Raw genomic sequence first — 25,086 nt, forward strand, 5'->3', positions numbered from 1 at the left:
TTATTGTATTCGTATTATAGTGGGGCAGGCTGAAATTGAGAGGCAACAACTTGCCTAACGGTCCCAAGAAAACAACCTAAGTAGGGCCCTGGTGGAACAAGCTATCCTGTTTCCCACAATGGCCAACCAGCCTATGGAAAACCAGTAAGCAAGACATGAGCAATAGCCCTCCCCTGCTGTTGTTCCACAGGAACTGGTGTTCAGAGGTAGCATATCGCCATCATGACTAGCTTTATCCTCTGTGAGTTTATCTAATCCCTTTTAAAGCCATCTCCATTGGTGGTCATCACTACATCTTGTGGTATCAAAGTCCAACTTTGCGCCAAGGCAAGATCTACTTCCATTTGTCTGTTCTGAATATCCCATCATTTAGCTTCACTGAATGTCTGCTGGTTCCAGTATTATGGACTGGAAGGCAAACTCCCTATCCACTTCTCCACATCACGCTCCATTTTACGCAGATCTAATTTCTAAACTAAAATTCCCAAAAGTTGTAACCTTTCTTCATTAGAGATTTGCTCCTGACAAAAACTCCAGATAACTTTGACTGTCTTTCCTCCTGGTGCATGGGCCTGCACCCACTAAATCTGCTGTGGAAAGTTGGGGGAACTTCCAGAACAGGAGGGGCAGAGGGGAGGAAGTCCCGTTGCACAAGAAGACTTGGTTCCGCCTGTGCATATCCCACAAAATCTCTAACTTGGTTTTGCGGAATTTGTGAGAGGACCTCAGCAGCTATGGGGGAGTTGCGGTTAAGGAGATGTTGGTAATGTTCTTTCCAGCACAGTGCAATAGCTTCTTTATCTTTTAGAAGTATTGTACCATCTGCTGAGCGTAGGGGGCATATGCCATGATTTATTGGCCCATAGATGGTCTTTGTGGCTTTAAAGAAACTCTGTGCATCATGATGATTCTTCAATATCAACTTCGTTGGACTGGTCATGTTGTGCGGATGCCTGATTATCGTCTTCCAAAACAACTACTCTATTCCGAACTTTAAAATGGAAAGCATAATGCTGGTGGTCAACAAAAGAGGTTTACTGAGTCTCTCAAGGGAAATCTTTAAAAATGTAGTATAAACACCAAGAACTGGGAAACACTTGCCTGTGAGTGCTCCAATTGGAGAACAGCCTTTACCAAAGGTGTCATGGGCTTTGAAGACACTCGAACTCAGGACACAAGTTAGAAACGTGCTAAGAGGAAGGCACGCTTGGCAAGTTTACACTGTGATCAACTTCCACCTGGAAACCAATGTCCCCACTGTGGAAGGATGTGTGGATCCAGAATTGGCCTCCACAGTCACTTATGCACTCACAGTTAAGACTGTGTTCATGGAAGACAATTTTACTCAGCTATGAGTGATCGCGAAAGAGAAGAGATCCCCTGAAATGCTATATTGAATTGTAGCCAATACTTCTGGCATATTTTAAGGGTTGCTGTAATGATTGCTCTAAATAACCTATGTGGAATACCCTAAAACCAGCCTGAAGATAAAAGTACATTACACTCAGAACGTTATAAAAGGAGGGAAGCGCCTTTCAACAGGTATGGGCCAAGGTATTGTGGCATCAATATTATGTATCTTACTTTAATAATACCATACACTATTAGTATTGCATTATTGTACCCTACTGTATTACTGGGGGACACGGGTGGCGCTGTGGTCTAAACCAGTGTTCCCCAACCTTGGCCCTCCAGCTGTTTTTGGACTACAACTCCCATCATCCCTCGCTAGCAAGACCAGTGGTCAAGGATGATGGGAATTGTAGTCCAAAAACAGCTGGAGGCCCAAGGTTGGGGAACACTGGTCTAAACCACTGGGCCTTGGGCTTGCCAATCGAATCCCCATGACAGGGTGAGCTCCCGTCACTGTGTCCCAGGTCCTGCCAAACTAGCAGTTCAAAAGCACGTCAAGTGTAAGTAGATACATAGGTACCGCTTTGGCAGGAAGGTAAACGGCGTTTCCGTGCGCTGCTCTGGTTCGCCAGAAGCGGCTTAGTCATGCTGGCCACATGACCCGGAAAAAGTGTCTGCGGACAAATGCCAGCTCCCTTAGACAGTAAAGCGAGATGAGCACCGCAATCGCAGAGTTGTTTGCGACTGGACTTTACCTTTTACTGTATTAATAAGATATGTACACATTTTATTGCATATCTGAAGCAGAATAAACAACACAAGCCCCCCTGTGGTGGTAGAAATACTAGTAGGTTGTTGACGATGAACAATTGTCACCATTTAAAGGTATCTTAAAATTTTCTCTGTGAGGCAGACACCTTCATCCTGTCCCAATGGTTTGACAGCCTTGCCTATCCTATTTTTACTTTTAAATAAAATAACGTATTTTAAAAATCTCCCAAAGCTGGAAAACAAATGATTTTTTTTAAGGCTTTCCCAGATGTGCCATGTTTTAGGTGTGAAATTGGCAGTGAATCAGTTCATGCGAATTTTTTTATTTTATTTTTTTAAAGGACACTGCTCTGAGGTTTCTAATTCTCTCCATGCTCTTTGGGAAAAAATGTTTATACAGAGGATGATGGCCTTTTCCATGCTCTGCAGTTACAATTGCTTCAACAGATCACTGCTCAGGAGAAGCGAGATCCTGCCTAATGAAAACCAACCGACTAGTGCCCTTTTGCTAAATTTAAAGTTCATAATATTAATCAGAAAAGCGTTTATAATAAGAACCAAGTAGGGAGGAATTTTTCTTTAAAATTACAGCTGAATTTGTAAGTGTGAGGATTCCTCTTAACAGCTGCCTCTCAAGTGTCTGTAAAACTTACCCTTCCGCTCCAACATCCAAATTACATAACCTATTCTAGACCTCAGAGCTGTTAACCAGCAAAGGCTTCCTATTCGAAAACAGCTGCCATTTAATGAAGGGTGGGGGGGCAGGGAGAAATATTCGGGGGGGAGGGAACGGGAAACTTCGCAATCTGTAAAGTGCTCTTCCCAGAGGGCAAATGCTTTCCGTTTTCAGATTCTCAGGGTAAAAGACACACTCGGATAAAAGGGATTCCACTCTCAACAGTTGGCAAAATACTTCCAACGGCAGCAAAATACAGAACAGTTGGTCCTGCGGAGTCCTGCGGAGGAAAGAGCTTTCTTTATTGCAAGCGAGGTCAGGTTGGAAAGGAGGGGCTGAGGGAAGGGTCTCTGTCTCAAGAGCTCCTGCTTCAATGGCACTGCTGGACCTCTCAAGCATTGCCCAGCAGAAGCAGAGAAGAGATGTTCACCGTTCCCAATACGCAAAGGGCAATGGTCAGCTTCCAACATGGCTTTGGCCCAAGCTTTTATTGAGATGTCAAGCAAAGCGGGCACAATCGACACATGGCAAGGAAGCAAGATTGCGCCACTTGGTGCCCAGGTTGACCTTGCCGTCGTGTAACTGATGTGTAACTGAGACGCACGCCTGGTGCTGACGGACAAGGGTTGCTTTCTACCTGGCTTTTATGTGGCAGATGCTAAAACCACAGCAATTCCTGGAAGCAGACTAACTCAGAATGAGCTTTAGTGGCCGTGTAAATGAGCCTTTGGGCTGCCCATAATGCCACTTTGCTCAACAGAGCAAACCAACTAGGACGGTCTTCCATTAGCTATTGTTTTCCATTTTGTTTGAATGGGGTAACTACAGTGCATGGCTGTAGAACGAGGCAGGATATCAAGCCATGTCTTCCAGTTGACTTAATATCCTGGCTTGTTCCTAAACCATAGTTTCACGGTTTGGATGAAACAGGAAACTATAGCTAATGGAAGACTTCATGCTTTGTCTACCAGCTCACAAAATGAAAGAAGCAAAGACCTGTACTTGTATATATAACAACTTATAAAGCCAAGCTACCACCATCTGAACATAGCCAGTGTTTGTTCATTTTTCCAACCCTAGTAACTTCAATTGCCCTAAGACCCTATTCTTAATACGTAGTTCCATCCATTCTCTGTTGCTGCTTCCTATGCCTTCAACTATCTCACATATAGGTAAGCCAGCCTTTCTTTCCCTTAAAAGCCCTTCTCAAAACTCACTTTTGCTCCCCTTTCTGTACCTATTTGTCCCCTTGTGGTGTTTGCCTCCTAGGTGGGTCATAAGGAAAGGGTTAAAATGAGTGTGATGTGATTGGCCAGTGGAAACTGATAGGAGGAGTTAGAGTGAGAGTGGGTGGTGTCTGAAAGTTAGTTGAGAGTTGGGAGTTGAAGAAGGAAGAGGGAGGAATAGTGTGTGGGTTGGTCAAGTTGCGTGGTGATAGAGTGAGAGGAATTGTTAGGTGGAGTCAGATAGTTAGTTGGGATAATCAGTTTGAAGTTGTTAGGAACGAATAGGACAGTTAAGGAACTAAGATTAAGAAACTGACAAAGAAAATTACCTGAAACCATAAGCTTGTTCATGCCTATAAAATAAACTTGATTATTTGCTAATGCTAACAACTGACTGGACTCCATGTGTCCCCGTGAGAAACGGGTTGGTGGCAGCGAAGAAAGCAATCACAGTGGTGGCACAGGGTCAATAGACCGTCAAACGTCCAGGGACCCTGTGTGATTGCCACTCCCCTCAATGGGTTGGATCCAAATGTGCCCTTCTACATAGTGAGAAGAACTGCTTTTCACTGGTATGAGAGCTAAAGACCACGAAGTTCTTCCTCTTGCGTAATAGTAGTAGTAATAATAGTAATAATATCAATAAAACATCAACCATCGAAAGTAGGCATACAGGAATTGCTACAGGATTTACCTGCAAACTTTCCCACTTCTAGCTGCACGAGTGTTTGTGGGATGCCTTGTAGCTATTCTCATTCCACCCATGACTCTTTGGATATAACCCAAGAACCACCCTTTCCACACTTGTCTTCTCCCTGCCATGTCACAAATTGACTGTATTCTCCTTGAGGTAGAAGCCTCTCTTTTTCTCTCCCTCTCCCTTTCTGCCAAAGAACCTTTGCAAAGTGCCATATCCATTCAAAACAATTAAGTATAATTGATATGCAATCTTAAAAATAGCAGCACACATACAAAGTAACATAGCCTAATACTTATCTCAAAAGATCGCAATTTCAGGAGTATTCCAGAATATTAATTAGGACAAGGTTTTCAAACCTTTTAATTTTTTATTTTTTTTTAAATCAAGATCATCCCATAATTACTCTGAACAAAGTTGCAATTTCAAAACTGCACTGCAGAATAGCACACTGGATTAATTATGCCAGACTGCAGCAATAACCTTGAATTAAAGCGGCACAACTTTCTATTTTAAAGGAACAATTGCCTTTCTGGTTGATGAAACCTGTCTTCCCATCAGGTAACAGACGTGACCAGGAAAGAGAGAAGCGATAATGAGTCAATCCAAGCTGTTTGATACATTTCAAATCTTCCTCCCACAGAGCATAGCTGCCACAAGCTACATCACCAGTCTGGTTCTTGAAAACCCGATCTCCTCCCTGATGGGTGAATGTGTCCCAAACGCTGGGGCCTTTTCCATCTGCATCCCAGCCTCCTGATTAAAAACAAAACAATCGTTACACTTTTGACATGGAAAAGACACAAGTTGAATGTGAAAATAATGCAATCACATACATTGGACAAGTGCCTTGTGAGCAAATCATATGATACTCTGAGCACATCTTCAATTTTAACTGTAGCTCCTTGAACTATAGAATTATTGGTATTATGCTATGTATTTATTCATAGTGCTGTTCGCTGCTTAGAGATCTATTTCACTTTTTAAAAAACCAAAAAAACTTTCACATAAAAGTGATTACATGCCTGGCGTACAATTCTACCTGTACCCAAATGTTTGTGAAGACACCATGATCTTTCAACGCCCTTTCTTCCATTTCTGAAGTTGCCACCCTTAACTATCCTGTGTATTAGGGGTCATAATCAACACGAACAGAGTATAATAAATATGTAAAACCTGCCCTTCTACAGCAAAAAGTTTGATTGTTTTGTGACGTTTCAGCTAATCTTGGGGATAAAGTTCAGAAAGGGGGGCTGTGAACATTCCCACCAGAGAATTTCCAAGCTGAGCACTAACCACAAAGCTCAGGTGTGACTTGAAAAGGGGGTCTGCACCAGCTTTCGTCGCCACCACAACCCACTCCTTGTCATGGAATTCTACTCAATATTGACCCAGAGTAGATTCCAATGTATAGTTAAAGTAAAGGTAAAGGTACCCCTGCCCGTATGGGCCAGTCATGACAGACTCTAGGGTTGTGCGCTCATCTCACTCTATAGGCCGGGAGCCAGCGCTGTCCGGGGACACTTCCGGGTCACGTGGCCAGCGTGACAAGCTGCATCTGGCGAGCCAGCGCAGCACACGGAACACCGTTTACCTTCCCACTAGTAAGCGGTCCCTATTTATCTACTTGCACCCGAGGGTGCTTTCGAACTGCTAGGTTGGCAGGCGCTGGGACTGAGCGACGGAAGCACACCCCGCCGCGGGGATTCGAACCGCCAACCTTTCGATCGGCAAGTCCTAGGCGCTGAAGCTTTAACCCACAACGCCACCTGCGTCCCTAATGTATAGTTAGCAGAGTAAAAACTTAAACATGTTGCAGAATCCACCCCCCCCCCAAAAAAAGACCAGAGGCAATTGTATTTCATCTAGCATAGTTTTATTGCTACTGAAGGCAAATGAGCATAATGGTCACAAATCCAATACAGTGGTACCGCGGGTTACATACACTTCAGGTTACATACGCTTCAGGTTACAGACTCTGCTAACCCAGAAATAGTACCTCAGGTTAAGAACTTTGCTTCAGGATGAGAACAGAAATCGTGCTCCGGCAGCACGGCAGCAGCAGGAGGCCCCATTAACTAAAGTGGTACTTCAGGTTAAGAACAGTTTCAGGTTAAGAACGGACCTCCGGAACAAATTAAGTTCTTAACCCGAGGTACCACTGTGCATTCAGGATTGGCACTGTCCATAAGGAATCCAGTTGCAGCAGACTTAACTTAAACTTAAAAAGGTAAAGGACTCCTGATAGTTAATTCCAGTCACGAACGACTCTGGGGTTGCAGCGCTTATCTCACTTTACTGGCTGAGGGAGCCGGCTTTTGTCCGCAGACAGCTTCCAGGTCATGTGGCCAGCATGACTAAGCAGCTTCTGGCGAAACCAGAGCAGCGCACGGAAACGCCGTTTACCTTTCCGCCGGAGCGGTACCTATTTATCTCCTTGCACTTTGACTTGCTTTCGAACCGCTAGGTTGGCAGGAGCAGGGACCGAGCAAGAGGAGCTCACCCCATCATGGGGATTCGAACCGCCGACCTTCAGATCGGCAAGCCCTAGGCTTAGTGGTTTAACCCACAGCACCACCCACGTCATTGTAAATTTACAACAGGACTAAACCGTAACACTAAGCATACTATGTACAGAACACCATACCAGGAGGAAAAGAGAAAGTGAAAGTGAAAGTGAAACCCAGACTCCTTCTGGCTCTACTTTTATAGGCAGCATGACCTTTGCAGAAGAGATAAGAGAACTACAGTGGTACCTTGGGTTAAGTACTTAATTCGTTCCGGAGGTCCATACTTAACCTGAAACTGTTCTTAACCTGAAGCACCACTTTAGCTAATGGGGCCTCCTGCTGCTGCCGCACCACCGGAGCACGATTTCTGTTCTCATACTGAAGCAAAGTTCTTAACCTGAAGCACTATCTCAGGGTTAGCGGAGTCTGTAACCTGAAGCATATGTAACCTGAAGCGTATGTAACCTGAGGTACCACTGTAGTTTAAACCAGCTGTACTCAACTTCAACCCAAACATCAAGAACCTTCTGCTTGTTTCTTTCACACAGAGAAGCTTCCAGAACCCTCTTGGATTAAGCAGAATAGGAAAGATCTCTACATTGACCTGGCAATAGTTTTTGTGTGCTATGCAAAAATCACGATGCAGGAAAAACCGTGAAGCCAGTCAACGCCTCTATACAGCTCCATCCTTATTACAGATACATCAGTATATCACGATGTTTAGCTGGTGATATATCGCAATGTTGAAAACCAGCTACACCCCCCCAGCCTTAGCGAGGCCATGCAATAGAACGACCTCAGGCTATGGAGTAAGTTGTACTACAATTTACAGAAGAGAAAAGGGGAAAGAATTTGACACTGGGCTGAAATGTATGACAGCAGCTCCACATTTCTTATAGAGTTCTGTCCTAAGATAAGGAAGCAGTCATCATTAAATACGCTAAAAAAAAAACCCAAAAACCTGAAAAAGTTGTTTTTAGTTGGAAGAAAAAGTGTACAAATAAAGTATCAGAGACCTAAGAAACCTTATGGGAATAGACATCGGGTATCATTCCAAACAGGGACACGGGTGGTGCTGTGGGTTAAACCACAGAGCCTAGGACTTGCGGATCAGAAGGTCAGCAGTTCGAATCCCCAAGACGGGGTGAGCTCCCGTTGCTCGGTCCCTGCTCCTGCCAACCTAGCAGTTCAAAAGCATGTCAAAGTGCAAGTAGATAAATAGGTACTACTCTGGTGGGAAGGTAAACAGTGTTTCTGTGCACTGCTCCGGTTCACCAGAAGCAGTTTAGTCATGCTGGCCACATGACCCAGAAGCTGTATGCCGGCTCCCTTGGCCAATAAAGCGAGATGAATGCCGCAACCCCAGAGTCGGCCACGACTGGACCTAATAGTCAGGGGTCCCTTTACCTTTACCTATTATTCCAAATCCTAGAGATGATTCTTGTATAGCTGCACCCCTCCATTAGGAACAATAATACAATTTCCTTAAACTGAGATATTTGCCAGATGGCCTGTTCTGATTCATGAAAACTTGTGGCTTAATTTGGGGGTGGGGTGTCTATGTGAGCCCAATATCAGATTAGTAAGTGCAGGGGGGTTGAAATGTAAGAGATCAGTCTGTATCAAAGAGAGCCTTTAGGACAAGACAGATCTATCCAGCAAACAGGCACTTACGGCTGTCTGGGATGTCCTTTGAAAGTCCTGACAGTCAGTTAGAAAGAAAGGAAATGCCATTATAAGCCATGGCCCTAGGCATGCAGAAGATGAATTAATGTAACAGCGCCTCTGCGAAATGTCTGCCTTTCGCTTAGACAAGCGTCTGCAGGAGAGGGGGGAAAGCTGCAAAGGTTTTCACCAAATTAAATTTTACACTAGGTTTTTGCAACCTTTGCATAATTTTTTTGTGTCCTGATAGTTTAGAAGATGTTTCATAGTGATTTCAAAGTCTTTGATAGAGGTCACTATTTAAAATGTCATCACGGGCTGCAATCATGCATACCTAAAAAATAATATTACTATTTTTTTTTTTTAAAAAAAATCCCTCTGATTCTCCAAGCGAACAGCTAGTGTAGCATAAGAAACTGAGCTGTGAACCAGGAAATTCCATCCCAGCCATGAACTTGCAAGGTGGACCTTAGAGAAGCAGCTGTTTTCTCATCCTCAGCTCCTCCCGAAACATGGGAATAAAAATAAGAATAATACTGCTTGACCTTTTATGGCTTCTGTGCAAATTACTTGACATAATGTAGGTGAACTGAAAATGCCAAAGGCCTTATTTATTTCTGTAACACTCTCCTCATGCCTGACACTTTGCAGAGTCTCTGCTCTGAGGCGCTTACATTTTCTGATGCACCGCAGAAGCAACAATGGAGGTAAGAAGGAGAAATGGAGGCAACAAGCTATGCTGTTTTAAGTCCCGAGACAGCATGCAGGAAGGTGTGACTGCATCAGTTCCAACCATCACCATCACCTTCCCATACCCTCCAACATTTCTCCAATGAAAATAGGGGTGTCCTAAGGAGCTGTGCCTGTGAGCACTTTCTTTATCCTGAGCAAACCATTTTGCATGATTGGCTTTTCGGACTGATGAAGCACGTAGCGAACCTGTAATATATCCGGAGAACGGGTCTCCTTTTGCCCACTTGCGTTACTCTCACCAGTGTGGTGTAGTGGTTAAGAGTGGTGGACTCGTAATCTGGGGAACCGGGTTCGCTTCCCTGCTCCTCCACATGCAGCTGCTGGGTGACCTTGGGCTAGTCACACTTCTTTGAAGTCTCGCAGCCCCACTCACCTCACAGAGTGTTTGTTTGTTGTGGGGGAGGAAGGGAAAGGAGAATGTTAGCCGCTTTGAGACTACTTCGGGTAGTGATAAAGCGGGATATCAAATCCAAACTCTTCTTCTTCTCTTCTTCATCATCAGGGTGGTGGCTTTGATTTGCACTGCATGCAATGTACTAGATTGTTGTTGTCTAGTCATTTAGTCGTGTCCAACTCTTCGTGACCCCATGGACCAGAGCAGGCCAGGCACTCCTGTCTTCCACTGCCTCCTGCAGTTTGGTCAAGCTCATGCTGGTAGCTTCGAGAACACGGTCCAACCGTCTCGTCCTCTGTCGTCCCCTTCTCCTTGTGCCCTACATCTTTCTCAACATCAGGGTCTTTTCCAGGGAGTCTTCTCTTCTCATGAGGTGGCTCAAGTATTGGAGCCTCAACTTCAGGATCTGTCCTTCCAGGGCTGATTTCCGTCAGAATGGATAGGTTTGATCTTCTTGCAGTCCACGGGATTCTCAAGAGTCTCCTCCAGCACCATAGTTCAAAAGCATCAATTCTTCGGCGATCAGCCTTCTCTATGGTCCAGCTCTCACTTCCATACATGACTACTGGGAAAACCATAGCTTTAACTATACGGACCTTTGTTGGCAAGGTGATGTCTCTGCTTTTTAAGATGCTGTCTAGGTTTGTCATCACCTTTCTCCCAAGAAACAGGCATCTTTTAATGTACTAGATAGCCCCTCTTAATAGCTTTTCACCGGCACGTCTATTGTTCTTGGTTTGTGTTAGCTTACTTGAAAACTTAGGATTTGTTGGGTCACTAAGGTGAGGGGCAAAGTTGTTTGCCCTGACTGCCTTGCCCTGCTGCCAAACATGCCCGTCTGCTTAACTTGCCTGCTACCTTGATGCGTTGCAACTGTTCCTCAGTCTGACCCCCTCCTTCTCTGTGGCAGCAGTGCCCAGAAGCAATGTCATCCCCATCCCCAGAAGCTCCTCCTTTTGCAACCATCACAAGAAGTATCATTTTTGAAAAACCAGTTTAACTATCAATTCCTCCCGAGCAATTCCAGAAGCAGTATACAAATTTCCCCTCAGAAATCCCTCGTCCCTCTCATGAACTACAGCTCCCATGGTCCCCAGAGAGAGGAAATTAATCTGATTAAGTCTGTTGCCTAGATATGCCCTGAGAGAACTGCCTTCAGTGAGGCTTAAATTACCTCCGAGCCTCCTTCTCACTAGTTGTGTGGATATTTGATTGTTATAAATGCAGAAGAGAAAGCAGAAGGGAGGCATTTGTAATGCAAATGAACATTGCCGGCTTTACATTTGCAGTACAAAGTAAAATTGCACTGGGGGTGGAAATATGTCAGTTTCTCATTTTTCCATCCATAAGTTCTGTTCCCCACATTTTGCATTAATCTGAAGGTCTTTAAAAAATAAACAAACGTCATGAAAACACATAAGCAAATTTCTCCTTTTTATATGTAGTTTTGACTACCGTTTCACTCTGGCATAATGCATTTCTATATTCTATTTTCACTAATATCTCCATTTTTATGCACATTTGACTGCACTTGAACGGGCAGCCTTTGGGAAGCCACAGAAGCCAAACAGAAGTGTGTGGTCATCCTATGCAGAACTGCATCCTATGCAGAACCTATGCAAAATGCTCACAGTAAACCCCCCAGATGCAGGAGGTATGAAAGCAGATGGATAGCCAGACATGCCAACCTCTCTTTTCCTTCCTCTATTGTGCCTCATGGGTGTACTCTTATTGTATGGCTAATGGTGGTGCTGTGGGTTAAACCACAGAGCCTAGGACTTGCCGATCAGAAGGTCAGTGGTTCGAATTCCCGTGACGGGGTGAGCTCCCGTTGCTCGGTCCCTGCTCCTGCCAACCTAGCAGTTCGAAAGCATGTCAAAGTGCAAGTAGATAAATAGGTACCACTCTGGTGGGAAGGTAAACGGTGTTTCCATGAGCTGCTCTGGTTAACCAGAAGCGACTTAGTCATGCTGGCCACATGACCCGGAAGCTGTACACCGGCTCCCTCGGCAAATAAAGTAAGATGAGTGCCGCAACCCCAGAGTTGGTCACGACTGGACCTAATGGTCAGGGGTCCCTTTACCTTTACCTATAATATGTGGATGGTATTGTCAGGCTTCAGGGAATTGGCTTCCTTCCCCCCTTGTCAGTAGATAAGCAGAAAAAGGAAAAGGAGTCTTCTTAATGATCACAGCGAGAGAACAAAGAATCCATTTCCTAGGAATGGCGGTGCTCCCAAATAAGAGTTCCACCCACACCCTCCCTAGTCACCCACTACTGTGTCTTGTAACTTGAGCTCATAAGCACTGTGCTTTCTGTGCTGTCACCTTATCTGCTCTTCTTGACCTTGGTCTGAGCAGATGAACGCTTTCCAGAGAAACTGAGTCTGTTAACTCTTTCTCTCCCAGTGCTTCTCCTCTTAGCTGTTCCCCATCCAGTATTTCCCAGCTTCTGCCTTCTGAACTAGGTCCCTCTGCAAACCAATGTTCCAATTCTATACTGTCCTCTTGCTCCTGGGAAGATTCCGGATCCAGATCAGGGGGAAAGGGAGGCAGGTATGTATTTACAGTGGTGTCTCGCAAGACGAAATTAATCCGTTCCGCGAGTCTCTTCGTCTAGCGGTTTTTTCGTCTTGCGAAGCAACCCTATTAGCGGATTAGCGGATTAGCGCTATTAGCGGTTTAGCGGCTATTAGCGGCTATTAAAGGCTTAAGGGATTAGCGGATTAGCTGCTAAAAGGCTATTAGCAGCTTAGCTCCTTAGAAAAAGGGGTTGGGGAGCGGAAAAAAATCTCAAGAATCGCAAGACATTTTCGTCTTGCGAAGCAAGCCCATAGAGAAATTTGTCCTGTGAAGCACATTGAAAAACGGAAAACCCTTTCGTCTAGCGGGTTTTCCGTCTTGCGAGGCATTCGTCTTGCGGGGCACCACTGTACTTTTTAAAAGAACATAATTATAGACAGTGGGGGGCAGGGAAATAGAACACAACCTCCCCAGGGCAGAGAATAGCTAACAAGACAGGTCTCTGCCTCAAGGAGCTTACAAGTTTGATTTTGACTGCCGGTGAGATGACAAAAGTGACAACATTTTATTACTAAATAATGGTAAGCAGCAGTCCTGAAACAACTTCGCAGGTAATGTCAATAACCGCAACGAAAATGCTTCAGGGTAAGCAAGTGAAAGAAAGCAAGTTGCAGCCTTCAGTTTGGCTGCTCAAGATGGCATGTTGTTGTTTTTTTAACTTGAGCACAGGCGTATTTAAACTCTGCTAGAGTGCTTTGATCGCAGAAAAGAAAATGGGTGAAAAATCCTCATCCTTATAACCAGGAACATTTTTCAGACTTTCCTGTCCCCAAAATTAAAGGGACGTTATGGCTTGGAAGCCTATAAATTAAATATCAGCTAGTCTGCAAGATTAATATCTATGTAATAGTTATACACCAGCCCTCAATAAAAAGAGTTTTAATAATCAATTAGTATAATAGAAATTAAAGATGGAAAAGACCTATTAGGAGGTCATCCAGTCCATCCCTTGCCGGTGCCAAATTGCTCCCTGAAGTATATTCAGTACTTTAATACACATCTGTCTTATTAAATCTAAGTTTAATGCAAGGTTAAGCATATTGCAGACACTTAAAGCATTCCTAGAATATGTAATATCCCTTCCGCAACTAGGCTCCTCATAGACTTTCGGTCACGTCTCACGTTCTTTACAGAATTTTATCATAGCTCGAGTGCACCAATATATCTACGCAGGGTTATTCGGCAAATTGAACTTTAATGTGGGACAACCTTCAAAGTAGGTCAATTATTAGATCAAAGTGCTTTGAGTGTCTCTCAAGGTTCACGTTTTCCCGTGGTTCGGTGACTCAAGGCAATCGTATTTTCGTCAGTTCCTCAGAGCGCTGAAAGTTTTCTAACACATCAACTTTGACATCAATTAAAGATTCAATTTCTTTCCATAGAAAGATTTAACTCTTCAAACTTTCTCTGTTCTGTGGAACTACATCTCCTCCCCCCGCCCTCCACCGCCCATTATAATAGGCAAGCATGAATTACTTTAAAAACACTAGGCCCAGATTCCGAATGTGCGATGAATCACGCACATACCTGTCAAGCTCTGTATTGTAATGTTGGAACGGCTATGGCTCACTGGGGGAGCACACAAAAAGTTCCATATTCAACCCCTGGTATTACTTTGCATAGCTGGAGGAAGTGTATAGACCAGGGGTCAGCAAACTTTTTCAGCAGTGGGCCGGTCCACTGTCCCTCAAACCTTGTGGGGGGTCAGACTATATTTTTGGGAAGAAAAAAAAAGAACGAATTCCTATGCCCCACAAATAACCCAGAGATGCATTTTAAATAAAAGGACACATTCTACTCATGTAAAAACATGCTGATTGCTGGACTGGATTGAGAGGGCGAATGGGCCGCATCCGGCCCCCGGGCCTTATGTTGCCTACCCCTGGTATAGACAGTACGTACTTTGCTAGCTGGACCAATGGTCTATGCTGTTCCTATTTTTAAAATACTAAGCCCGGATTCACAACATGCCACAAATCTCTTGCATTCTGCTCTCAATGCATATAATGTCATGCATAAAATGTCACGAGCCCCATGAAGAAGATGTCTTCGTAAGGCTGGTCAGTAGGTGTGGGTGATATCTGGTTTTCATCATCGTGATATATCACCAGCTAAACATTGCGATACAGTTATATCTTGCATCTCGAGCGCCTTGGCTCCTGAACAACTCAGCTCCTGAATGATTGAAACCTGGAAATGAGTGTGCCGATTTCCGAACGATTTTTGGAAGCCAAGCATCCTACTGAGCTTCCGTGGCTTCCAATTGGCTGCAGGAGCTTCCTGCAGCCAATCAAAAGCAGTTCTTTGGTTTTTGAACGTTTTGGAAGTCGAACGGACTTCCAGAATAGATTCCGTTTGACTTCCAAGGTACAACTGTATACTGATATATCACAATGTCTGAAATAAGGGTGAAGCTGGTTTTCAACTTTGTGATAGATCACCAGCTATGCATTGCGACATACTGATATATCACAACGTCTGAAATAAGGATGGAGCTATGTGGAGGCACTGGTTGGCTTTTCCCACATTTTCCCACGGTTTCCCCCACATTGTGATTTTTGCACAGTAGTTTGGAAGGTGATGGTCTAGATGCTGGGGAGGAGTCGAGTTGGTTGTCAGAAGAAAGGGCTGCCTCAGTGACAGTGGACACCCCAACTGCTGCAATATAGTCTCCTGACTTGCCTCTGGCACCACCTCCTCCTAGTGAAGCCCTCTGTGCCTCTGGTGAGGCGCTGTCAGGGACTGGACTGAGGAGGAATGGTGGAGACTGCCTCCTGAATCTTGCAGAGAAGAGGAAGACAGTATAGATTTACAACAGTGGTTTGCGGAAGGTCACGGCTCAGAGATGGAAGAGGGGCAAAGCTGGGAGATTCTGGGAGAAGCAGCTGGATGAGACATTATTACTAGAAAGAATTCTAGACCCCTTTCTCCCAGAACCCGGTGAGCAGTGAAAGTAGGAGAGCAGAAAGCGAAGAGGCAATTGTCCTTAAGGAGCCACCGTAAGGGGTGGTGGTGCTGTTGGCGATTGAGAAGGGAAGGGGCAACGCCATTACTCCAAGATACAGCATTTCTAAGCCTCTCTCTGTGAATACTGAATAAAAGACTTGGTAAGAGCTTCTTGTCTATCTATTACTGGCAGCCTGTCGTGGAGGAGGATCAGATTCCCTGAAGCCTGACAGGCGCTGAGGCTTCATCAGCTCATGTTGCCTTGTGTGCAGTACTGCTCAACGAAGAAAGCCAGTTATTGGAAAGGAAATTATATTCCAAAAGGGGGGGAATGGTTAAGTAAACTTTGTGAGTACCTGGAGTTAGCAAAATTCACAGATTTAATAAGGCGTAAGTAAAAAAATTTAAATCAGAAACAATGGAAATGTTTAAATGATTATTTATACAAGCAGGGCTCAAATACGAAAGTTTGGTTGTGTCTAGGCTAACCTTGTGAAAAATACAGAGAACATAAAGATTTGATTGATTATGAAAGAATCTAAGGAAGGGAAATGATTGAAGAACAGATGTAAATGCGAGCAAGACACCTAAGAGACAAATGGTGAATGCAGTGGAAGTCTTATATTTTAATATTTTAACTAAGATTTATATATTGCACTATTAGAAGCAAGAATTTGGTAATATTCCAGGTTATGAAAAGTTTTTTTTCTTTTTCTTTATATCTTTCATTTTTTCTTTCTTTTTTATTTTTATTAGTTTTCATTTTGGAAAATATGTATATAAGTGTGTTTACAGTGTTATGTATTGTTCTTTGTTTTTCTTTAATTTCTATTTTTTGAAAAATTTAATAAAAAATATTTTTAAAAAAGAAGAAGAAGAAAGCTCAAGGCGCTTGACCCGAGACAGCTCATTCAGACGTGCAAGTTGTCACTTGATGGCACTGGAGTCAACAAGTGATGAACATACTGGTGTAAACTAGGCTTATAACTCCATCGCCTCTTCTGGGCAAAGCCACAGCCAACTTCCCTCACTGCAAGGGATGTGCTGGAAACATCTGATGAGGCTCAGACAATGCAACCGTCCTCCCAGTTTAATGTTATTTAAAGGACAATCTCAAATGTTCTTCCACATGCAGCATGAAGGCCTCAAATAGCCATTGCTTTGACACATTCTTCAGACCCATCGATATTTCCAGCAAAAAGGAGACAGCTAAATTGCTTTCAGATAAGTGTTAGCATTTAACTTAATGGTGCCTAGGCACTACTAAACATAGGCTCAGTGCGTGGAGTAGTGGTTAGCATGTTGGACTGGGAAATGGAAGACCAAAGTTCAAATCTCCACTAACCCATGAAGCTCATGGACCATGTGCAAAAACCACTGTTTTTCAGCCTATATAATGGGGAGAGGTGTATGGGGTGCTAGTGGAGGAGGAGTATGTATGGTGGCGGACATGTTGTGTTCCTTCTGGGGTAGTTTGTCCACCTTTGGTCCCCACCCTGCACTCAGCTCTCACCAGGGGCTCCTAGAAGCTGTCAGCATGTGACAGCAGCCACACCCTGGGAAACAGCTTTGACTGGCCAGCTAAACCAGGTGAGGTTAGCCAATAGGTTTCAAAACCTCAGTAATTTAAGGACTTCCCCTGCATGCAAAAACAGGCTCTGGTGGATTAAGCAGAGAAGACCAATAGTGGGTCCAACAGTCAAGAAGGAGGTTCCTGCATGTGATGTAGAGGGAAGTGAGAGGCAGATGGGGCTTTAAAGCCCTAAACAGACTCAGCCCTGTATACCTGAAGGAGCGTCTCCACCCCCATCGTTCAGCCCGGACACTGAGGTCTAGCTCCAAGGGCCTTCTGGTGGTTCCCTCACTGTGAGAAGTGAGATTAAAGGGAATCAGGCAGAGGGCCTTCTTGGTAGTGGCGCCCTCCCTGTGGAACGTCCTCCCATCAGATGTCAAGGAAATAAACAACTACCTGACTTTTAGAAGACATCTGAAGGCAGCCCTGTTTAGGGAAGTTTTTAATGTTGGATATTTTACTGCTTTTATTGTTGTCAGTATTCTGTTGGGAGCCTCCCGGGGGGAACCAGCCAAAGGGGTGATGTATAAATAATCAATGATTATTATTGTCCAACTGGGAAAGTAGCCTGTCTAGGAGAAGAAAACTCTTATCTTAAACCTCTGTTACCTTGTGGGATAACTTTGGGAGAAGAAAAGGCTAAGGAGTACCGGTAAACCCTACACAAATACATAGAGGAGTCCCTAAGATGGTTGGATAGTGTCTTGTCAGCCTCCTGGCAACTCCTGCAGCCAAGCTGGTGCCAAACGTATTGCTCTGCTTTCCTGTGGACCACATAAGCAAGGCCAAGAGGGAGTGTATTGTCATCTGGGCAGCCCAGGACCTCAATACACACCACTGCCCAGGCCAGCCATTTCGGTGCTGCTAATGCAGGGATTTGACTTCACCCCGCAGGTGCACTCCACTGTCTCTTGAAGCAGACAGGTGCCAACAACAATGGGGAGGGGAAGAATAATGTGTGCCACATTGAGCTCCTTGGAGAATACTGCATGAGAAAAAATGCAACAGTGAAATAAAGGTTGTTGTTGTTGTTTAGTCGTTTAGTCGTGTCCGACTCTTCGTGACCCCATGGACCAGAGCCCGCCAGGCACTCCTGTCTTCCACTGCCTCCCGCAGTTTGGTCAAAATCATGCTGGTAGCTTCAAGAACACTATCCAACCATCTCGTCCCCTGTCGTCCCCTTCTCCTTGTGCCCTCCATCTTTCCCAACATCAGGGTCTTTTCCAGGGAATCTTCTCTTCTCATGAGGTGGCCAAAGTATTGGAGTCTCAGCTTCAGGATCTGTCCTTCCAGTGAGCACTCAGGGCTGATTTCCTTCAGAATGGATAGGTTTGATCTTCTTGCAGTCCATGGGACTCTCAAGAGTCTCCTGCAGCACCATAATTCAAACGCATCAATTCTTTGGCGATCAGCCTTCTTTATGGTCCAGCTCTCACTTCCATACATCACTACTCGGAAAACCATAGCTTTAACTATACGGAGCTTTGCTGGCAAGGTGATGTCTCTGCTTTTTAAGATGCTGTCTAGGTTTGTCATCGCTTTTCTCCCAAGAAGCAGGCGCCTTTTAATTTCGTGACTGCTGTCACCATCTGCAGTGATCATGGCGCCCAAGAAAGTAAAATCTCTCACTGCCTCCATTTCTTCCCCTTCTATTTGCCAGGAGGTGATGGGACCAGTGGCCATGATCTTCGTTTGCTGTGGTAATGATCATCAATTATTATTAGCTAGCTAGAACTGACTTCAATTTTTGTACTACTGTTATTACTTATCTCTTAAATTTGTCAGTCGCTTTATCTCGCCTAGGGCAACCGAAAGCCACTTACAAGCAAACAAATAGACATTAATCCCCACATTTCTGTACTGCAATGTCAGAAATTGTCTATCATACAGGGGAATAGATGAGCACCTACATATTTACCACTAACATAGAAGTTCCAGTTTATCCAAGCCATGCATTGAGTCCAGTTGTTTGCAAGTTAATTTGTTTTCCTCATGCACAAACCAGCCTGTAAGAATGCATCACAACTACTGCTATTTATTCATTATTTATTCTGCTTCTTCCTTCACAGGAGAAAACCTAGTGTAAAACAACCCCAAAAAATCTAGTACGTATCTGGTTAAAAAGAGTTTTATCAGAGAAAACTGAAATTTATCAGAGGGATGGCCTTTGATAAGAAGAAACACCTTTGAGTGCTCTGTTGAAAATTCACCTTGTTATTCCTGGGTCACAAGGCACTTTGAGCTGCCCTTTGAGCTCACCTGGCACAATCAGAATGATACTTCAACCCTTTTAAAAGTTAACAAACTCTGCCAGACTTGCAAAAATGTTGTCCAATGTGGGACTTTCAGAGCTACAAGGCAAAAACGTGACTAGACACAGGCCTTCTTTCATTGCAGTTCTGAACCCCTCAGTTATGGGATGTGTTTACTCATAATCTGAAGAAACAAACAAGACTTTGTCTCTTCCAAACCCAGAATATATACTTATCTTCAGGGAAGGATCTTCTGGCAAACAATTCCCATTTACTTTGTAAGGTTTACACAACAACCTCACCTGAGGCATGAACTGAAATAAAGGAGCATTCATCCCTTCTGTAGGGTCTTATTTGGGGACGCGGGTGGCGCTGTGGGTTAAACCACAGAGCCTAGGACTTGCCAATCAGAAGGTTGGCAGTTTGAATCCCCACGATGAGGTGAGCTCCCGTTGCTCGGTCCCTGATCCTGCCCACCTATCAGTTCGGAAGCACGTCAAAGTGCAAGTAGATAAATAGGTACCACTCTGGCGGGAAGGTAAACGGCGTTTCCGTGTGCTGCTCTGGTTTGCCAGAAGCGGCTTATTCATGCTGGCCACATGACCCGGAAGCTGTACACCGGCTCCCTCGGCCAGTAAAGCGAGATGAGCGCCGCAACCCCAGAGTCAGCCACGACTGGACCTAATGGTCAGGGGTCCCTTTACCTTTATATTGTTATCAACGGTGATGATATTATATTATTTTATTTATTCGACTTCTGAGCCATTTGCTACAAAGAGGTTTCTAAGTGACTTACAAAAGGTTAAAAGCCAAAAAGGTACAACATGCAAAATGTATCAGTAAAAGCATTCCAATAATGTTTGAACGAACCCAGAAGAAGAACAATCAAAAAGAGCATCAAACAGCTATCAGATGCCCGGGAGAAGAGTTAAGTTTTAACCTGGTGCCAAAAGAGTACAGTCATACCTTGGAAGTTGAACGGAATCTGTTCCGGAAGTCCGTTCGACTTCCAAAACGTTTGGAAACCAAAGCACAGCTTCTGATTGGCTGCAGGAAGCTCCTGCAGCCAATCGGAAGCCCCGTCGAACATTCAGGCTCCAAAGAACATTCAGAAACCCAGACACTCACTTCTGGGTTTGCAGCATTTGGGAGCCAAAATGTCCAAGTACCAAGGTGTTTGGGATCCAAGCAGTGGCGTAGCGTGGGTTGTCAGCACCCGGGGCAAGGCAAGTAATTTGCACCCCCTAACCCGTGGATTTGCACCCCCTAACCCTAACCCCCAGATGTTGCACCCGATGCGGCCGGCTCCCCCTGCACCCCCCACGCTACGCCACTGGATCCAAGGTACGACTGTATGGGGAATTTTAAGTTTGTGAACAGAAAGCTACTGCTCCCAGGTTTCTTTGGCAGAAGTCATGTGCTTTAAATGTGCACTAGAGGCATATTTTATGTATGGTGTGGATCTACCCACGGCGTACCTGGCCCAGGAGATCCTGTCAGCATCCCTGCATGATGGATCTAGAAGCCACCCTATAACCTCTGGTGCTGTTGTTTTTAAATTTCCTTCCAGCTACATATTCTTCTACACAATGTGTCAGAGGTTTGTTCCATGGCTCAGGTCTTGGCATCTGCCCTGTAGAGTACTCTCCCCATAGAGCAGGCAGATCATCACTTTCTGTCATCTATTAAAGACTTCGTAAAGTTTCTGAAGGCTTATCTTCTGCAGAGACGGTATTGGTTGGTAGCCTTTTATCATAACTTTATCTTATAAGCTTTATACTATCTTGTTTTACCTTTGCACGCTATTGTTAAATAGATTTAGCAATCTACAAATGTTCCAGATAAAAAATGAATTAAATAAATGCAGCACATGGGGCGAGAGAGCACTCATGAACATACCCTTTTGTTCATTTCACTTCTCCCTCAGAGGAAATCCTGTGAGCACATGCTTTTTTTTTTGTGGCAATTTATACTATTAAGTAGTGGGTTGACAAAGCAGACGACACAGAGATTTCCCAAGTGGTTCTTTATAGTAAGCTGGAACTGAACTGAACTGAACTGAACTGAACTGAACAGCTCAGCCGGCCTGCGTTTTATAGGCTGTCAGCATTGTAACAACAACAACTCAGGGTTTCCCGCCTAAATTAACTGACGTGGACCTGAGTGAAAACTATATACACAATACCCCTGGTGGCCAGGGTGAGCACTTCAATACATAACATATACTTTTATCTGGAATCTTCTATCCAAATTTTATTATTATTATTATAGAAAGACAGAGTATCAAAGTCTGAATAAATGAAAGCATCTTGATAAACTCAGCCCTAAAAGTATAATCTGTGATGTGATTTTTCAACTACAAAAAGATTACAAACTGCTCAAATTTCGTACTATCTTTCGCCTGCATTTGGGATCTACAGGAATCCATTCCCATTATTTCCCTCCCATCATGGCTATGATAACGAAACTCCCAACTCAAAGGATCTTCTTCTCCTTATTTACAAAGGATAAATCATTACGACAGTCAATCCATTTTCAGAAACCCGATTTCATCCATTTGCCACAAAATCCTGCAAATAAGTTTATTTGAAGAAAAATCAGATACCTTCAACCTGGTATGCAGCTGTGGATGCGCCCCAAGCAAACGGTTTTGGGAAAGAAACGCCTTCTGGATTCCAGCTGGAGTCTGCAGAAGAGTCAAGGGTGCTGGATGCACCAGAGGGAGCTGAGGCCATGGTCCTAGGATGGTCAGTCTCTTTGTCAATCAGTGAAAGCTTGCTGTTTCCTGCCTGCTTTTGCCCCAAGCAGATTTCTGTCAGTCAGAGAGGACAGAAGAAGTGGCGTGTCCGCTCCAGGTCTCTAGAATATATCTTGCTTCGTTTATAAAAGCTTGGATACCCGGGGTTCAGAGGGCAGCATTTTATCTCCAGTGCTACTGTTAAGAGAGAGAGAGCAGGGATTGAACAAGGACTTTGTCTCACAGAGTGTTTCTGAAGAATTTTCTCTTGCAGAAAAAGGGGAGACCAGCATGCTTTAGGAGAACAACTTTCTGCCTCCTCCAAAAATTAATACAAGAGGATGCTAAGTACAGTGGTACCTCGGGTTACAGACGCTTCAGGTTGCAGGCACTTCAGGTTTCAGACTCCGCTAACCCAGAAATAGTACCTCAGGTTAAGAACTTTGCTTCAGGATGAGAACACAAATCGCGCGGCATCGGCGTGGCAGCAGCTGGAGGCCCCATTAGCTAAAGTGGTACCTCAGGTTAAGAACAGTTTCAGGTTCAGAACGGGCCTCCGGAACGAATTAAGTACTTAACCCGAGGTACCACTGTATTCAAAACACTCCAAACTTTAACAAAAGAACCACCACACCAGTAGCTCTAAGGAACCACAGAACGTCATCGCAGTTTGGTTATACTATAATTTGGAGTCTTACATATGAACCAAGTCCCTGCCTTAACTATGGTTTATTTGGCCACCCCCAGAGGTGGGGAACTTGTCCTGTCAGCCCTCCCAATTTGTCCCACGAGGTGGAGAAAGTCACAGGTACCCCATACCTAACATGCCTGTTCCTTCCATGACCTCCTGTTAGAAGTACGTTGGGCCAATCCAAGTCCAGACAGTTAAAAAGACAGCTTAGTGCAGGCAGCCACAGAAAAATGAAGATTATACACTTGGCGCCATCAGTGCCATCAACAGAAGGAGGAGCTGATGAGGCTGATTTGCTTGTGTTCCTTCCTTCTCACAGCCCATGCCGTCGCAAAGCCACCCATAAAGATATTGGCTAGTACAACAACAGTTCCCTCAGCACATACACTGGCGAGTCATTGTAGTCAACCTAACCTCAACTGTCCACAGGTCGAGGAGTATTGTACAGGAAAGGAGACCAGTTTTCTTGCCTCCGTTCTGGCACATTAAGATTTCAACTGTGTTACACTTCCTGCTGCTGCTTTCCTCAGTTCTCAAGTACTAAAGCAGTCGGAAGGAAACGCGAAAGCATTCTTGGTCCCCATTCTGCCCTCCAACCCAAGAATGCAGAGACGTTTGTCGCATAAGACAAAACTCAAAGGTCTCCAGTAGCTCAGATATATTTTTAAAAACAACACACTAGATGGCACTATTGCGACTTTATTGTTCAGACATGGAAAGAAACTATTTCCCCTCTTGACAGTAGTAAAAACACACCCCTATTGATTTATGCTAAGGTCGTTATTCATGTTTATTGGGCCTTGGGCAACATGTCGCTTTGAGGGGTGGGAAAAGAAGAAGGTCAGACTCTGTTAAGTGAATTCCAAACTTGTGTCGTGTTGCTTTCCTTTACACGGAAACCTTTGACTCGGGAAACATTCGCCCAGCAGCTTCGATCTACTGCAGCAAATCAGTAGTATGTATTATGTGTATAACTGGGAACGGCACCGGATTTGGCCAAACCCCACGGTGCAAGATGGCGTGTCTTATTTTAGCAACACTATTTCTTAAAGGGTTAAAAAGTAAACAACTGGCAAAACTTCACGAACCCTTGTAGACATTGCACAGTAACTGGATCTACATCATATAAATCTTGCTCAGCTCTGCAGGCCCTGTGGAATGAATTTCTATCCCTCCTTTCTTCCAAACTCAGGTTGTCATAAATACTTTCTCCACAATTTACCCTCACAACGTCCCAGTGAAGTAAGTTAGAGAACAAGGCGCACAAGGTCACCCTGTAAGCTATGCACAGATTTGAACATAGGTCTCCCTGGCAGAAATCCAGGTCACAAGACATTCTAACATATTGGCCTATCTAAGAAGACATCTTGAAAACTTAATTTAAGTTTGCAAATCAGCTAGCTTTCAAGTCCAGTGGTGGAAGTATATTTTTCCTGTTTCCCTTACTGCTTTAGCAATGGTAGGTTGTTGGACAATACAACTGCACATGGCATTGTCAGTGCTCACTGATAATTTATGTGGACCTAAAAAGTGAGTCAAAGCTTATTTGTTGTTGTGACCATCCTGGTCATTTCAACCGAAATGGAAATAAAAGTATTCAATCCATACTGTGCAGAATATTCAGAGATACACCACTATAATACAGTGATAACCAATTTGTACACACAAAGCTTGAAATTTAGTGAGTCTCAAACTACACAAACCACTAGGACTGGTTTGTTACATTTTCTTACACAAATTCTAAATGGAAAGCATTAAGCAATTGCTGTGATACAGCCAGGTTTTAGGAGAACACTGACTAGCCTACTTTACAGAAATCTGCTTATATTGGACATAAACACTCCTGTAGATTGAAATGAAGGGTGATGATACACAACAACTTTGGGGTGGGTGGGGGAAGCCATTAATGCATTACAGAGAAATTGTATTGCTTCTGATTCTATTTAGCTTGCTTCATTAATGTTCTGGAAGGGGGAGGAAATGGCAGATTAATTAAATTTGCAGATATTAAGAGTGGGAGGAGCGGAGACATTAGAAACATGGGCAGAATTTAACAATGCTATTCACCTTGGAAAGTGACAAACTACTGCATCTGGCAGGAATCTGGGGGCAGGGGAGGAGGCAGAAGACACAAAAGACTTCGTGGCAAGAGAGAAACTTGACAGGAGCCGGCCATTCCAGTCTATGGAAAATGGTGCCACTGGATGACTCAAGATGGTGCTCTTTGTGGTCCACAATGACTCTGGCACCCAGGTCCAAG

At 44.2% G+C, this 25,086-nt stretch overlaps 1 protein-coding gene across 2 annotated transcripts in view; it reads right to left on the bottom strand.

The window, feature by feature from the left end:
• The window catches only part of LOC310685614 (cytosolic beta-glucosidase-like), a 109,010-nt gene that overhangs the window by 35,268 nt on the left and 48,656 nt on the right, over positions 1-25,086 (bottom strand). Inside the window, exons 2-3 of one of the 2 annotated variants that reach the window (XM_083458343.1) lie at positions 22,004-22,333; positions 5,393-5,479 (exon numbers count right to left, since the gene is read on the bottom strand). In XM_083458343.1, coding sequence (XP_083314469.1) covers positions 5,393-5,479; positions 22,004-22,133 — 217 coding nt within the window. In that variant the 5' untranslated portion in view covers positions 22,134-22,333. Of the gene's footprint in view, positions 1-5,251; positions 5,480-22,003; positions 22,334-25,086 lie in introns of both variants that reach the window. The other variant, XM_083458342.1, reaches the window with a different exon arrangement.

Source organism: Podarcis tiliguerta (assembly GCF_965153285.1).
Source record: "Podarcis tiliguerta genome assembly, chromosome: 9".
NCBI lineage: Eukaryota > Metazoa > Chordata > Lepidosauria > Squamata > Lacertidae > Podarcis > Podarcis tiliguerta.